The 16,516-nt window shown below is 43.0% G+C and overlaps 1 protein-coding gene across 1 annotated transcript in view; it reads right to left on the reverse strand.

The window, feature by feature from the left end:
- Positions 1–769: 769 nt before the first annotated feature.
- The window catches only part of LOC106553219 (tripartite motif-containing protein 54), a 23,369-nt gene continuing 7,622 nt past the window's right edge, over positions 770–16,516 (reverse strand). The window contains exons 5-10 of the mRNA XM_087720847.1: positions 13,078–13,311; positions 11,961–11,983; positions 11,728–11,852; positions 8,890–9,128; positions 5,420–5,650; positions 770–1,144 (exon numbers count right to left, since the gene is read on the reverse strand). Coding sequence (XP_087576973.1) covers positions 1,043–1,144; positions 5,420–5,650; positions 8,890–9,128; positions 11,728–11,852; positions 11,961–11,983; positions 13,078–13,311 — 954 coding nt within the window. The 3' untranslated portion in view covers positions 770–1,042. The remainder of the gene's footprint in view (positions 1,145–5,419; positions 5,651–8,889; positions 9,129–11,727; positions 11,853–11,960; positions 11,984–13,077; positions 13,312–16,516) is intronic.

Consider the following 16,516-nt stretch of genomic DNA (forward strand, 5'->3'; position numbering starts at 1 on the left):
TTTTTCTGCCGTTCTGATTATCCTCTGAAGTCTCTGTCTGTCTTGTTAATGATAAATTATTAATAAATTACTACAGGTCATCCCCGACTTACAACATTCATTTACTGACTGTCACTAAATCACCATTTGTGACCTTCTCAACCGGCGTCCGACAAACATAATTGATGGAGGAAGCCAGATTCATCTTAGCCACTGAGTTACTCCCTTAACAACTGCATTCATTCACCTAACAACGGAGGCAAGGAAGATCGTAAAATGCGGGGGGGGGATTCACTTCACACACGTCTCGCTTAGCAACCGAAATTTTGGGCTCAACGGTGGTCGTACGCCGAGGACCCTCTGTCACCTCTTGCAACGGAGCTTCTTGTCTTCCTACGGGAAGATCTGACCGGATGACGAGGGTCAAACCTCGGCTAGAAATTTGGGATGTGTTGTGGCCCAGCAGGAGCCGTTGGAGCTGCCACCAGACTCCGACAGCGAGGGGCCCTATAAGTCGGCTCTGGAGGATGTGGAGGACCCTGGACAGGGTTCCGACTCCGAGCAGGGCGCAGAGAGGCTGGTTGGCCACCAAGAGGCGCCAGAGCCTTGGACCAGTGGGGAGGAGACAAGGGAGAGTGATCTGGACATCAGCAGTGGGGAGAGGACAAGGGAGTTGTTCCTAGATGCCCGGCACCAGAGAGCTAACAGGCGTAAGGAACAATTATGCAATTACAGGAGGTAATTGCACTCAGCTGGTGGTCATTAGGTTCCTCTCCAGACTATAAAAAGGACTGCTTGTGCACACGCCCCTTTTGCAGAAGTCAACGCAGGAACTAATGTTGGAGGACATTATTGTGAGCTTGGCAGGCTGGATTGCTGCCACGGCTTATCTGTGCTGGATTGCTGCCAAGGACCCGTCTGTCTGTTAATTAAATGCCGTAACTTATCTTTGGCTCAGAGTGTGTTGGTGTGGGACAAGGGGGGTCAGAACAGGATGTTTTGCAGAACAGTGTCACTGTGGACCAAGAGAAGTAAGGTAGATCCGGCCTCCCGCCAACTGGTCTTAATCGTGGAGCCAAAGGGTGGGGTTGAAGCAGCTGCTAAGCAGAGGTTCCGCGAAGTCCTCACTTCTCCATCGGTCAGCCGCGGGACTGGAGACAGAAGGCTGGGGAAAAACACGAGAAAGGCTAGGAGAATCAAGAACGGCTTCCATACATAAAGATGGAAACAAGAAGGTCTAGACTCTAGACTTAAGTTCACACAGTGTATCAGGTCAAGTAAAAGTTTAGTAACTACAACTGCGTAACACACTAAGCTTCCCGATGGAAGAGAGTAGCTCAGGGTCGAACTGGGTGGGGGGTGTATCTGAGCTTGCTGGTTTTCTTGCAGATGTTTCGTGACCCAACTGTTGTGGCCCACCAGCGGCCAGGAGAGCTGGCAGCAGAGTCGGACAGTAAGTCAAGGGCTACCTGTACTATTTCAGACAACTGGCCACCAGGAGGCCCCTGAGCCTTGGACCAGTGGGGAGGAGACAAGGGAGAGTGATCCGGACGTCAGCAGTGGGGAGGAGCCAAGGGAGTTGTTCCTAGATGCCCGGCACCGGAGAGCTAATAGGCGTAAGGAACAATTACGCAATTACAGAAGGTAATTGCACTCAGCTGGTGGTAATTAGGCTCTTCTCCAGACTACAAAAGGACTGCTTGTGCACATGCCCCTTTTGCGAATCTCTTCGTAAAAACCTCTAGTGTTGGAGCACCCACAATCTCCAGTGGCCAGTTGTTCCACCGGTTAATTGTTCTAACAGTCAGGAAACTCCTCCTTAGTTCTAGGTTGCTCCTCTCCTTGATTAATTTCCATCCGTTGCTTATCATCCTGCCCTCAGGTGCTTTGGAGAATAGGTTGAGCCTCTCTTCTTTGGGGCAGCCCCCGAGATATTGGAAGGCTGCTATCAGGTAGAAAAAGGTGTATTAATAAACCTACATCTCAGGAAGAGAGCCGGGTTAATTCATGGCTTATTTCCTTAATGACTCATCCTGATGACTCATTGCAACCAGTTCTACAGAGACCACTCCAGTTGCTTTGGGACGAGAGTGGGAAGGGATGCACCTTCGGGTATAGTTTTAAAAAGTCAAAATGCCAATCATCGTGATGGGATCAAAGCCCGGCTTGCCTTTAATGTATGTTGTAGGCTTTTAAGATTTCTGTTGTAATTCCCCACACCAATAAAGAGCATTCTAAAATCCTAGCTGTGGCTGATTTTTTTTAAAAGTCTTTTAGTTTATCACATCTTATACCAAACTGCATCAAGACCATTTTAAAATGTTACTATTTATATTTATATTTATATTTACATTATTTATACTTATATTTATATTAATATTTTTTATATTTATGTTTACATTATTTATATTTATATTTATATTTACATTATATATTTATATTTATATTTATATTTATATTATTTATATTTATATTTATATTTATATTTATATTTATATTTATATTTATATTTATATTTATATTTATATTTATATTTATATTTATATTTATATTTATATTTATATTTATATTTATATTTATATTTATATTTATATTTATATTTATATTTATATTTATATTTATATTTATATTTATATTTATATTTATATTTATATTAATATTAATATTTATATTAATATTTATATTAATATTTATATTTATATTTATATTTATATTTATATTTATATTTATATTTACATTTATTTATATTTATATTTATATTTATATTTATATTTATATTTATATTTATATTTATATTTATATTTATATTTATATTTATATTTATATTTATATTTATATTTATATTTATATTTATATTTATATTTATATTATTTATATTTATATTTATATTTATATTTATATTTATATTTATATTTATATTTATATTTATATTTATATTTATATTTATATTTATATTTATATTTATTTATATTTATATTTATATTTATATTTATATTTATATTTATATTTATATTATTTATATTATTTATATCTATATCTATACCTATACCTATACCTATACCTATACCTATATCTATATTAATATTATTTATATTATCTATATCTATATCTATATCTATATCTATATCTATATCTATATCTATATCTATATCTATATCTATATCTATATCTATATCTATATCTATATCTATATCTATATCTATATCTATATCTATCTATCTATATCTATTATATTATATCTATCTATCTATCTATCTATATCTATTATATCTATCTATCTACCTATCTACCTATCTACCTATCTACCTATCTATCTATCTATCTATCTATCTATCTATCTATCTATCTATCTATCTATCTATCTATCTATCTATCTATCTATCTATCTATATCTCTATCTATCTATCTATCTCTATTATATCTATATCTACATCTATATTAATATTATTAATATTATCTATATCTATATCTATATCTATATCTATATCTATATCTATATCTATCTATCTATCTCTATTATATCTATATCTATATCTATATTTATCTATCTATCTATCTATCTCTATTATATCTATATCTATATCTATATCTATATCTATATCTATATCTATATCTATATCTATATCTAATCTATATCTATATCTAATCTATATCTATATCTATATTATTTATATTTACATTTACATTTACATTTATACAACTGCAGCTAGATTAACCCAACCTGGATTGAGATCTTCACTTGATCATGGGATTCACTGGATAAATTTGAATTTATCTTTCAATCAAAACATGCCTCACAAGATTTTTGCATGGAGAAAACAAACCAGAAGGGATAATGCAAGGAGAATTAAATATGCAACACAGGTTGTCCTTGACTTACAACAGTTCATTTAGTGACTGTTTAAAGTTACAACAGCACTGAAAAATATGGCTATTTTTAACACTTATGACCACTGCAGCTTTCCCATTTGTCACGTGATCAAAATTCAGATGCTTGGCAACTGACTCATATTTATGACAGTCCTGGAGTCACGTGATCCGCTTTTGTGACCTTCTGACAAGCGATGTCAATGGGAAAACCAGACTCACTTAACAATCTAGTTACTAACTAATCAACGGCAGCAATTCACTTAACAACTGAGGCAAGAAAGAATCTTAAAATGCAGAAATAGCAATAGCAATAGCAGTAGACTTATATACCGCTTCATAGGCCTTTCAGGTCTCTCTAAGCGGTTTACAGAGAGTCAGCATATTGCCCCCAACAATCTGGGTCCTCATTTTACCCACCTCGGAAGGATGGAAGGCTGAGTCAACCCTGAGCCGGTGAGATTTGAACCGCTGACCTGCTGATCTAGCAGTAGCCTGCAGTGCTGCATTTAACCACTGCGCCACCTTGGCTCTTAACACTTAACAGCTGTCACTTAACAGCTGTCTCGCTTAGCAACAGAAATTTTGGGCTCAATTGTGGTAAAAAATCAAGCACTACCTAAACTGTAGGAGCAGGAAGATTCTCAACCATCCAACTCATGGCTGTCCCAAAAGTGCTTTTCCAAAAGGCAACTGGATTTTCTTGGATATTTTTCGTTTCCTTGAAAAGATTCCGCTTCTCGTCTTCTTGGATGAGAAGCAAAATGTTTTCGAGGGAATAAAAAGCAAGAAAGTCCAGTTGCCTTTTGAAAAAGCACCTTTGTGTTGTGGCCAGCCAGTGGCCACCAGATCTGGCAGCAGAGTCGGACAGTGAGGAGGTCGGGGAGGGACATGGGCCAGTCCTGGAGTCTGGGGAAGGCTCTGACAAGGGCTCTGCGTTAGAGGCAGAGAGGGGGCCAAGGCCATCTGACAGTTCTCAGCTGCCTTCGGAGTCGGAGATCAGTGAGGCAGAAGAACAGCTGGAGCCTGTTTCTGGTGTGTGCATGCACAGAACTGCCGGGAGAAGGGAACAGCTAAGGAACAAGGACTGACTCAGGAGTAAAGGCACAGGTGGATGGTGAATGGCCCCTCCCATAGGGAATAAAGAGGAGCGAAGGGGGAGTGGAGTTTGCAGGAGACAATTAGTTCCATTCCTTAGGGTGAAGATCTCTTCCTGATTTCTTGCCAAGTATTGTCTGCTACAGCATGGAGTTTGGAAGATATCGGCCTGGCAGCTCTCCAAGCCTGATAAAAGTCTGTAGTTGTGAAATCTCTTGAAAGACTGTCAGCCGGGACTTTGCTGGGGAGGAATTCCCTTTAACCTAAATAAATCGGGTTTTTTTATCGTGACAAGGGGTCTGCTTCGTGCTCTTGGGAAGCCTAGGTCAGAACATTTTGGGAGCACCTGTTCTGTAAAGAAATAATTTCAAAATGCATACAATTTTTTATGGGGCCCAGAAATCTTTTGGGGGGGTCATGACTTGACTTCATTCAATCACTCAGAGGAACCTCAATAGCTAATAGGGTAGCAAACCTGGCTGGTGGTGGATGCCATTCCGTGTAGCAGGACATGTTCTCCTTCAGGTTCTCGGTGGCTTTCCTGGCCACCACCCTCTCCGTTCTCTGCTGAGCTCTCCGTGGTGCTGAAATCTTCTCCAGGAGATTGCTCCATGCTTTGAGGAGGTCCATTATCTGCTAGGTCATCCTCAGGCAGAGGTGAGGGCGAAGTGGAATCGGTCACCTGGAGTCCTCCATCAAGCTGACCCTAAAACATATGCATATCCAGAAGATGAAAAAAAAAGGGAATGTAAATCTGGATACTCAACAAAATCCTGGATTTGAGAATGTTGTGGTAGCTTTGGGCCCATTTCCATATCGGATCACCAGGCATAAATCAATCTACAATAGATTTGTTTAAAAATAAATCCAGTTGGGGGGGAAAAACTATCAATCTACCCGTATCCTTGTAGAAAGAGTGTAGAGTTTCTAAGACACTTCTTAACTGGGTGTATACCACACATTGAACGTAAATCCTAGGAAATCACTAGTGCTCGCTTAACGTGACTCTCAAAACAGGCTACATTACAGTAAAATCTTGATCGAAACTCAAGGGAAAGAGCTATCTGTTATTGGGTGTGACTCACGCTGTTGTCTTGCTTAGCAACAAAAATTCTGGTGCCAATAATGGTTGTGAGTTAAGGACTACCTATATCTGGAATTTGAACAATATGGGCATAAGAATCATTGGGCACATGAGCATCTAACTAACATACCAACATGAAAGACCATTCATGGTTAACCTGATTACTGAACTAAATATTCTGTGTCCTCAGCTTCTTCTATGAAACCATTTCCCAGGTGTTTGGAGAGTAGTAAACTGCCAGAGTCACTTCCGAGAGAGAGAGGGGGGACCATATAAATGTGGTAGACTGTTTGTTTGTTTGTTTGTTTGTTTGTATTGATGGATGGTTGTTTGGATGGATGGATGGGTGGGTGGGTGGGTGGGTGGGTAGGTGATTGTATGTATGTAAGATTAGATGGACGGATGGGTGGGTGGATGGGTGGATGGTTGGATGGATGGATGGATGGCTGATTGTTTGGATGGATGGATGGATGGATGGATGGATGGATGGATGGGTGGGTGGGTGGGTGGGTGGGTGGATGATTGTATGTATGTAAGATTAGATGGATGGATGGATGGATGGATGGATGGATGGATGGATGGATGATTGTTTGGATGGATGGATGGGTGGGTGGGTGGGTAGGTGATTGTATGTATGTAAGATTAGATGGACGGATGGGTGGGTGGATGGGTGGGTGGATGGATGGTTGGATGGATGGATGGCTGATTGTTTGGATGGATGGATGGATGGATGGATGGATGGATGGATGGATGGATGGGTGGGTGGGTGGGTGGGTGGATGATTGTATGTATGTAAGATTGGATGGATGGATGGATGGATGGATGGAGGAATGAATGAATGGATGGGATGGATGGATGGATGGATGGGTGGGTGGGTGGGTGGATGATTGTATGTATGTAAGATTAGATGGATGGATGGATGGATGGATGGATGGATGGATGGATGGATGGATGGATGGATGATTGTATGTATGTAAGATTAGATGGATGGATGATTGTTTGGATGGATGGGTGGGTGGGTGGGTGGGTGGGTAGGTGATTGTATGTATGTAAGATTGGATGGATGGATGGATGGATGGATGGATGGATGGATGGATGGATGGATGGATGGATGGATGGATGAATGAATGGATGGATGGATGGGTGATTGTTTGGATGGGTGGGTGATTGTATGTATGTAAGTTTAGTTAGATGGATGAATGGATGTTTGTTTGTTTGTTTGGATGATTATTTGTTTGGATGGATGTTTGTTTGGATGTTTGTTTGAATGATGGATGGGTAATTGGATGGGTATGTGCGTGTGAGAATGTGGAGAGAGAGAGAGAGAGAGAGAGAAAGAGAGAGAGAGAGAAGGGGATCATGTTTTCCTTCACTCTTCTATTCTCAAAGTCAAAACCATCTGATTCCTTCAACCTCCTCTTCTAAAACTTAATTTCTTAATTTTTAATTCTTAATTAAAAACTTAATTTCTAGCCCCCTGGGAAAATCCTTTCTTGGTGGTGCCCACTAACATGAAGTTCAAGCTGGTGTCAGAGCAAAGCAGGAGTAAGGGGAATAAGGGACGCTCCTCACATGAGCCAACTGGGAAAGTTGAGAACTGAGAAACTTTGCATCGAAACTATACTCAACCAAGAGAAAAGAAAGTAGAAAAAGGAAGAAGATGGCAGAGGAAGAACCAAGCGGAGCTGGAACAAATTGCTTCCAGCTTTTCGAGTGTCAGCCTCAGATCCATCTTTGGTCAACGTTCTTTCCCATGAGATCAAGGTCGGGCTGCTGGAGTGGAGTGAGCGAAGTGTGGCGGCAGCTGAAACAGGGGATTGATTGGGCCATGTGATGCGAATGTCACTGGACAGGGCAGGGTGTGGGTTTTAGTGTGACTTCGCGGGATTTCAGATTCGGATTTTCCCCAGAAGTGCCAATATGAATCTCCTCCTCTTAATAAAATCTTACTTTGATGGACTTTGTCTCAGGAGTTCTTCTTTTTTTAAAAAATATGAATTTTTTTTATTTTAACACACACAAAAAATCATCCTTCATTACATCTTGTAGAAAGCGTGTCGATTGGTTACAGATAACCTTCATGCATTTCTTCAACAGTCATTACTTATAGTTCATATTATATTATATAAATCAAAAATCTTTGTATATCTCACTATCAATGTATCACAATTCTCATTTCACGACTGTTATTTGAACATGTTTTTACCTCAAATCATTCATACTTTTTTTTCATTAAAAAAATTTTTTTAAATTTTTTTACTTAAACAACACATGCCTACACCAGTGGGAAAAGAAAAAAACCAAAAAGTCAAAAACACAGAGAAGACAAAAAGAACAAAAAACAAGGCAGGGGGGGAAAAAAGGAAAAAGGAAAAACAAAAGAAGAAAAAAGAAAAAAAACACAGGTATATATTATAAAAAAAGTATATCAGCTGGTTACAACATGTTTTGGTGCATCTCTTCCATTAATTCATATTAATTCAAATATCTTAGTTCTGAATTGCAACGAGGGGTTAGGTGGAATAGCAATAGCAATAGCAATAGCAGTTAGACTTATATACCGCTTCATAGGGCTTTCCGCCCTCTCTAAGCGGTTTACAGAGTCAGCATATTGCCCCCAACAACAATCCGGGTCCTCATTTTACCCACCTCGGAAGGATGGAAGGCTGAGTCAACCTTGAGCCGGTGAGATTTGAACCGCCGAACTGCAGAACTGCAGTCAGCTGAAGTAGCCTGCAGTGCTGCATTTAACCACTGCGCCACCTCGGCTCAGACTGACTGATTCGGTTAAGACTGACCTTAACCCGAATCAGAAATCTGAGTGGGATCTCTGGATCAAGAGATCGGGATTGAGATCTTACCTGCTGGGTGGACCATAGTTCTTGGCTCCTTTCAGCTAGAGATGGCGTGAGCTCTGGGGTTGAAGCTCCTCCCGCAATGGCAGCACCATTCCTCGTCCCGTTGACCAGAGGAGATATTCCTTGCCAAGGGTCTTTGAGGTTCTCATCCCTCTCACCACCTTCTGCTTCAGCCTCTCCTAAGATGTCTTCTGATTCCCCACAGCCCCCTTCTTCTTCAGCCGCCAATTCGGGGTCTTCAACTAGAACAAAGACACATGGGATGAACATCAAATGCTTTCAAAGATTCCAAGGACTTCCTTGGTTCATTTTCCCCCCCCTTTGAAAACATTTTGCTTCACATCCAAGAAGCTTCTTCAGTTCTGAAGAGCCAGTTCTGAAGAATTGAAGAAGCTTCTTGGATGAGAAGCGAAATGTTTTCAAAGGGGGGAAAAAAACGAAGCAAGGAAGTCCAATTGCCTATTGGAAAAAGCACTTTCGGGACAACCCTGACCTGGATGATTGAGAATCTTCCTAGACGATGGAAAGGCATTCAACAAAGGACACCACAATCTACCGTATTTTTCGGAATATAAGACGCACCATTTTCCCCTCAAAAAAGAGGCTGAAAATCTGGGTGCGTCTTATACACTGAATACATTTTGTGCCTCCCAAAACCCCGCCCCCTTCACCAAAATTGCCATGCATAGCCTTTAGGAAGCTTTTAGAGAGCTCCTGGGAGCTGGGGAGGACAGAAATAAGCAGAAAATAGGCCGTTTTTGCTTAATTCCACCCCCCCCAGCCCTTAGGAGCACTATATAAGCCTCCTAAAAGCTATCCATGCCCTTTTGTTGGCAAAATACGTGCCTGTTTTCACAAAAAAATGTGCCATTTTTTTGCTCACTTCCCCTCGCCCTCTCCAGGAGCACTCTACAAGCCTCCTAAAGGCTATACATGACCTTTTTTTGAAAACAAAATGGGCCCATTTTCACGAAAAATGGACCGTTTTTGGGAGATTTGCACAGTGCAAAACATTTTTTTTTTAAATTTGCCTCTTCAAAACCTTGGTGCATCTTAGCAATAGCAATAGAAGTTAGACTTATATACCGCTTCATAGGGCTTTCAGCCCTCTCTAAGCGGTTTACAGAGTCAGCATATCGCCCCCCACAGTCTGGGTCCTCATTTCGCCCACCTCGGAAGGATGGAAGGCTGAGTCAACCTTGAGCCGGTGAGATTAGAACCGCTGAACTGCAGATAACAGTCAGCTGAAGTGGCCTGCAGTACTGCACCCTAACCACTGCGCCACCTCGGCTCCTTCAATCTTATACTCCAATGTGTCTTATACTCGGAAAAATATGGTACTTCTTGGTAAGTTGGAAAAAATGGGATAGATTGCATCACCACCAGATGGATTCGTAACTGGCTGACAAGCCGTACTCAATGAGTAATCCTTAATGGGTCTACGTCATGGGTAGTCAACCTTTTTATACCTACCGCCCACTTTTGTATCTCCGCTAGTAGTAAAATGTTCTAACCTCCCACCGGTTCCACAGTAATGGTGATTTATAAAGTAGGGAAGTAACTTTACTTTATAAAATTTATAAAGCAGAGTTACAGCAAACCCCTACCGCCCACCATGAAAGCTGGAACGCCCACTAGTGGGTGGTAGGGACCAGGTTGACTACCACTGGTCTATGTCTTCATGGAAGGAAGGAAGCTGTGGGGTACCACAAGGTTGCGTTTTAGGCCCAGTACTCTTCAATAACTTCATAAACAACTTTGATGAGGAAATAGAAGGGGAACTTACCAAATTTGCAGATGATACTAAGTTGTTAGGAATAGCCAACAACCTAGAAGATAGGCTCAAGATCCAGGTGGATCTTGACAGACTTGAACCCTGGGCCCTAACTAACAAAATGAAATTCGATGTAGAGAAAAGTAAAGTCTTAACACTTAGGCAAGAAAAACCCAAAGGACACATATAGACTGGATGAAACAAGGCTTAATAGCAATGACTGGGAGAGGGATCTTGGAGTCTTAGTGGACAACCAGCTAAACAGGAGCCAGACGTGTGTGGTAGCAGCCAAAAAAGCCAATACAATCCCCAGTTGCATTAACAGAGTGATACAATCAAGATCAAGGGAGGTACTAAGACCACTCTATAAAGCCTTAGTAAGACCACACTTAAAATATTGCATCCAGTTTTGGTCACCACACTATAAAAAAGATGTTGAGACTCTAGAAAAAGTGCAGAGAAGAGCAACCAGGATGATGAGGGGACTGGAGGCTCAAACATACGATGGACGGTTGCAGGAACTGGGCACGGCTAGTCTAGTGAAGAGAAGGACCAAGGGAGACATGATAGCAGTGTTCCAATATTTGAGGAGCTGCCACAGAGAGGAGGGGAGGGGGGTCAAGCTATTTTCCAAAGGCCAGACAAGGAATAACGGATGGAAACTGACCAAGGAGAGATTCAACCTGGAAATAAGGAGACGTTTTCTGACAGTGAGAACAATCCACCCATGGAACAGAAGTTGCCTTCAGAAGTTGTGGGAGCTTCATCACTGAAGGCTTTCAAGAAGGGACTGGACTGCCATCTGTCAGAAATGGTGTAGGGTCTCCTGCTTGGGCGGGGGGTTGGACTAGATGACCTACAAGGTCCCTTTCAACTCTGTTATTCCGTCTAATCAGTAGAAAAGCTTGTCTCCCAGAATTGTGAGTGCTCCATCACTGGAGGCTTTCCAGAAGAGACTGGACAGCCATTTGTCTGAAATGGTATAAGGACTCCTGCCCTGAGCAGAGGGGTTGGACTAGAAGATCTCCAGGGTCCCTTCCAGCCCTACGATTCCATGATTCTATGACCTTTCATGAAATCCAGTTGATAGAGGATCCGTTCCTCCGCATTGAAGTCCACCGTGTAGTGTTCCATGTTGTCGTATCCCGGCTCCAGAACCTCTGGCTGGCAGCTGTCACTCACTTCCAAAATCCTGAAGGAAGGGGGAGGCACAAAGTTACACGTGGAAACCTTTGGCTTTATTCATTTATTTTTTGATTCCCAAAAGCATGGATATTCTAAGAGAATAAATCATACTCACTTTCGGATGAGAACTTTGGCGTTCTGAGACATTGGAAGAAGGAAACAAAAAGAAGATCAAATCCAAAAAAGAAACAATTTAAGAAAACAGTGTGAGAAAGCAGTTAGCAATAGCACTGGCTTCCTACTGGTCTCCGAGCACGATTCAAGGTGCTAGTTATCACCCTACATGGCCTAGGACCCGGATATCTTCGAGACCATCTTCTGCCGCACACCTCCCTAAGACCGATAAGATCGCACAGGATGGGCCTTCTCCAGGTGCCATCAGCTGGACAAGGCTGGCTGGCGACACCTCGGAGTAGGGCCTTCTCTGTTGCTGCTCCGGCCCTATGGAATGAGCTACCCACAGAGATCCGGACCCAGAGGTGGGTTCCTACCAGTTCGCACCTATTCGGTAGAACCGGTTCGTCAAATCTACCGAACCGGTTAGAAGAGGTTCCACCAGTGGACCCGGAAAGCAGGCCACACCTACAGAAGAGGTTCCAAATATTTTCTGAAACCCACCACTGGTCCTTGGATATGATTATTCTACACTATCATGCTCCTATTTATAAAACTCAGTGCCTCTGTGGAAAGTAAGGATGACCACTGCGTTTGTGGTGCAATCAGAACATTGCGTGTGTTGAAGTTGTTTTAACGCAAACCAAAGATGCCTTTTAAAAAACAAGTTTACATCCTATTCTTATGCATGCCAGTGCAGTGAGAGAGGTAATTTAAGGTGGTTCTGACAAGTGTCGTCGGCATCTCCATATCCGGTCACCTGGGCGGCAAGCCACTCCCATCCGGTCACATGGGCGGCAAGCCACTCCTACAAAGGAGGCCACACCCACAGAGTAGGTTCGAACAATTTTTGAAACCCACCACTGTCCGGACCCTACCCACTCTCATGGCCTTCCGAAAAGCTATTAAAACCTGGCTATTCCAGCAGGCCTGGGGCTGTTGACCTCTGGATTGAGGTCCAGCCCCGCTTAGATTGGGTGTATGTTGTGTCTTTTAAATTTGTCGTGTTTTTATCTGTTTTTAATTTTTTTCAATGTCTGTTTCTGTAAGCCGCCCGGAGTCCTCCGGGATTGGGTGGCCTATAAATTAAATAAACAGTTAAACAGTTAAACTCTTACCTGGACAAAAACAGACATCTGAGGCTCTTCCATGGATTGCAAGGCTGTGTCCACCAGCTTGGAAGAAGATTCGATGTGGTCACTGCAAACTTTGCTCAGCTCGTTCAGGTGCTGGGACTTGCTCTCCTGTTCATACGTGATCCTTTGAAGCATGATCTTCCTCCGTTCTTCCAAAATTGCCCCCATGCGGTCAAACTTCTCACCCAGCGCCTGCTTCTGAGCTTTGCAATTGGCCTGCTCGAGAAGGAAGGATCAGGCGATACAGCCAGGTTAGAGGGTCCTGCCAGGGTAACAAACCATGGTTTGTTGCCGAGGTTGGGTTTGCCCAACAATACACTATGGTCGGGTGGTGGAAGATACAACTGGCGGATTGTGTTATTTGAACCCAAGGTTGTGAATGAATGACCTCAGAATAACAGAGTATCAGAGTTGGAAGGGACCTCGGAGGTCTTCTAGTCCAACCCCTTGCTCAAGCAGGAAATCCTAAACCATTTCAGACAAATGGTTGTCCAATCTCTTCTTAAAAACATATGCTGATAATTTATCAGCACAAATTTAAAAAAAAAACAAATATAACAAAGGCAACAGTAAAAATATTGGGTTTCTGTCGTGATGGACTCTTGTGACGAGCCGATTGACAGAGAATGGAAGCAGTTAGCTTCCTCCCATAATTGGGGCATACCAGGGGTTGTGACTTTAAATATATACCTTTCTCGCTGGCTTAGCTGATAATGGATCAGAGCCTGTGGCCTAATGGCTAAGACGTCTGCCTAATATGTAATATAGCCCAGGTTCGAATCCCAGTAAGGGTATGGCTAGCTGATGAGAGCTAAATAGATTGAAATAGATCTATACTAGTCTCCCTTTATTTATTTATCAGCACAAATAAAATAAAAACACAAATATAACAAAGGCAACAGTAAAAATATTGGGTTTCTGTCGTGATGGACTCTTGTGACGAGCCGATTGACAGAAAATGGAAGCAGTTAGCTTTCTCCCATATATATATATATAAAAGCCATTAGTATCACCGCATTTGAAAAGCATCTAAATTCCACCCACTTGTTCCGAAGGTTTATTTGGCTTCATTTGCGTAATTTTTCAAAAAGAAACTTATTTACAGTCAAATGAAGTTGGAAAATGGGAGGAAAAAAAAAACTTGAAAGAAACTTAAAAGTGTTTGAAATCGCCCTGGGGAGATGGTTTTTCCCTTGGTACCTTCATAAATACTTGATTCATCCTGAATCACATCTAGAATGATGCCATCAAACAAATTTAGATAAAAGTCTTTTGCACCTTCTATTTTTTTTTTTATACTCGCTCTATCTTTTATATCCAGCTTGTGGGTGAAGAAGAAATACAGATAATCCTTGACTTTAAACAGTCTGAAATGGTATAGGGTTTCCTGCCTAGGCAGGGGGTTGGACTAGAAGACCTCCAAGGTCCCTTCCAATTCTGCTATTGTATATTGTATTATTAAGTTCATTCAGTGACTATCTTTCAAAGTAATGAGGGGACTCAAAAAAGTGACTTATGACCATTTTTCACACTTATGACCATTGCAACACCCCCATGGTCATGTGATCAAAATTCAGCCCCTTGATAACTGACTCACAATTATGACGGTCGCAGGGTCCTGGGGGGGGGGGGAGGTGTCACGTGATCCCCTTTTGCAATCTTCTGACAAGCAAAGTCAATGGGGGGGAAGACAGGTTCACTTAACAACCACGTGACTAACGTAAAAAGTGCAGCGATTCACTTAGCGACGGTGGCAAGAAAGGTTGTAAAATGGGACACGGCTCGCTTCACAAGTCTCTCACATAGCAACGGAAATTCTGGATTCAATTACGGCTGTAAGTCGAGGACTAGCTGTACACTATGGATCCGTGATGGCGAAACTTTGGCATCCGTCCCTCTCTGCGGACACGCGAGCTGTTGCCCAGCTAAGCTTCACCGTGCATGCGCGCGCACCTCCTGCCGGCCAGCTGGTTTTGGGGCCTCTCCTGGGCATGCAGGAGACGCGCACGCATGTGCGGGGTTGGGGGGGTCGTGCGGATGGTGGTGGTGGTGTGGTTACATGCAAATGTGCAGGGGTTGGGGGAGCACTGGGGTTGCGCGCCCCCCTCTGCGGCTCGTGTTTACTCCCAGGAGGCTTCAGGGAGGCCAGCTAGGCCCAAAACAGAGCACAGAGGGGGGGGTCGTGTGCATGTGTGAGGTACAGCAGGGTGTGTGTGTCACACTCATGCGCAGGGGGGCAGGGGAGCACAGGGGGTTGTGTGCGCATGCGCAGGGGAGGGCGGGGAGCATTGCATTATGGGTGTGGTCACAGGCGGACACGATTTCAGCACACGAGGAGAAAAGGGTTAGCCATCACTGTTCTAGATAGTCCTCAACGTACGACCACAATTGGGACCAAAATTTCTACTGTTAAACAAGATGGCTATTAAGTGAATCGTGCCGGATGCTTTCATCTAATCCCTCAGAGGTGGGAGTAGAACTCACCTGGTGATTGGCCCAAAGTCACCTAGTCACTTTTTCAGGCCTAAACTGGGACTAGAACTCACCGTCTCCTGGTGATTGGCCCAAAGTCACCCAGCCACTTTTTCAGGCCGAAGATGGGACTAGAACTCACCGTCTCCTGGTGATTGGCTCAAAGTCACCCAGTCATTTTTTCAGGTCGAAGATGGGACTAGAACTCACCGTCTCCTGGTGATTGGTTCAAAGTCACCCAGTTACTTTTTCAGGCCTAAACTGGGACTAGAATTCACCGTCTCCTGGTGATTGGCCCAAAGTCACCCAGCCACTTTTTCAGGCCTAAACTGGGACTAGAACTCACCGTCTCCTGGTGATTGGCCCAAAGTCACCCAATCATTTTTTCAGGTCTAAACTGGGACTAGAACTCACCGTCTCCTGGTGATTGGCCCAAAGTCACCCAGTCACTTTTTCAGGCCTAAAATGGGACTAGAACTCACGCTCTCCTGCTTTCCAGCCAGGTGCCTTAACTACTAGTTCAGTGATGGCGAACGTTTTTCTGTTCGGGTGCCAAAAGGGTGCGGGTGTGCGCGATAGCACATGGGTGTGCCTACACCCATAATGCAATGCCCTTCCCCCACGCGCATGCATGCAGGTCTCACTGAAGCCTCTGGACTTCCGATAGGTCCACTGGGCCATTTTTCGCCCTCCCCAGGCTTCAGGAAGACTGGGGAGGGCGAAAACTGCCTCCCTCGTCCTCTGGAAGGCTGAAAATCAGCTGGCCAGTGCACACATGCGCGCTGGAGCTGATGTAGGACAACTCTTCGCGTGCCCTCAGATATGGCTCTGCATGAACCATTGGTTCACCATCACAGCACCAGATCAAACTGGCTCATTTGCAGCGTGCAAGGGTCGCTTAACCACACTCTGCAGTGGCTTTTGCTGAAAAATTCCGCTTTTTTAGTTT

This window comes from Thamnophis sirtalis, unplaced genomic scaffold (assembly GCF_051295495.1).
Source record: "Thamnophis sirtalis isolate CommonGarterSnake01/CBP01778 unplaced genomic scaffold, rThaSir2_p1.2 scaffold_7, whole genome shotgun sequence".
Taxonomy (NCBI): domain Eukaryota; kingdom Metazoa; phylum Chordata; class Lepidosauria; order Squamata; family Natricidae; genus Thamnophis; species Thamnophis sirtalis.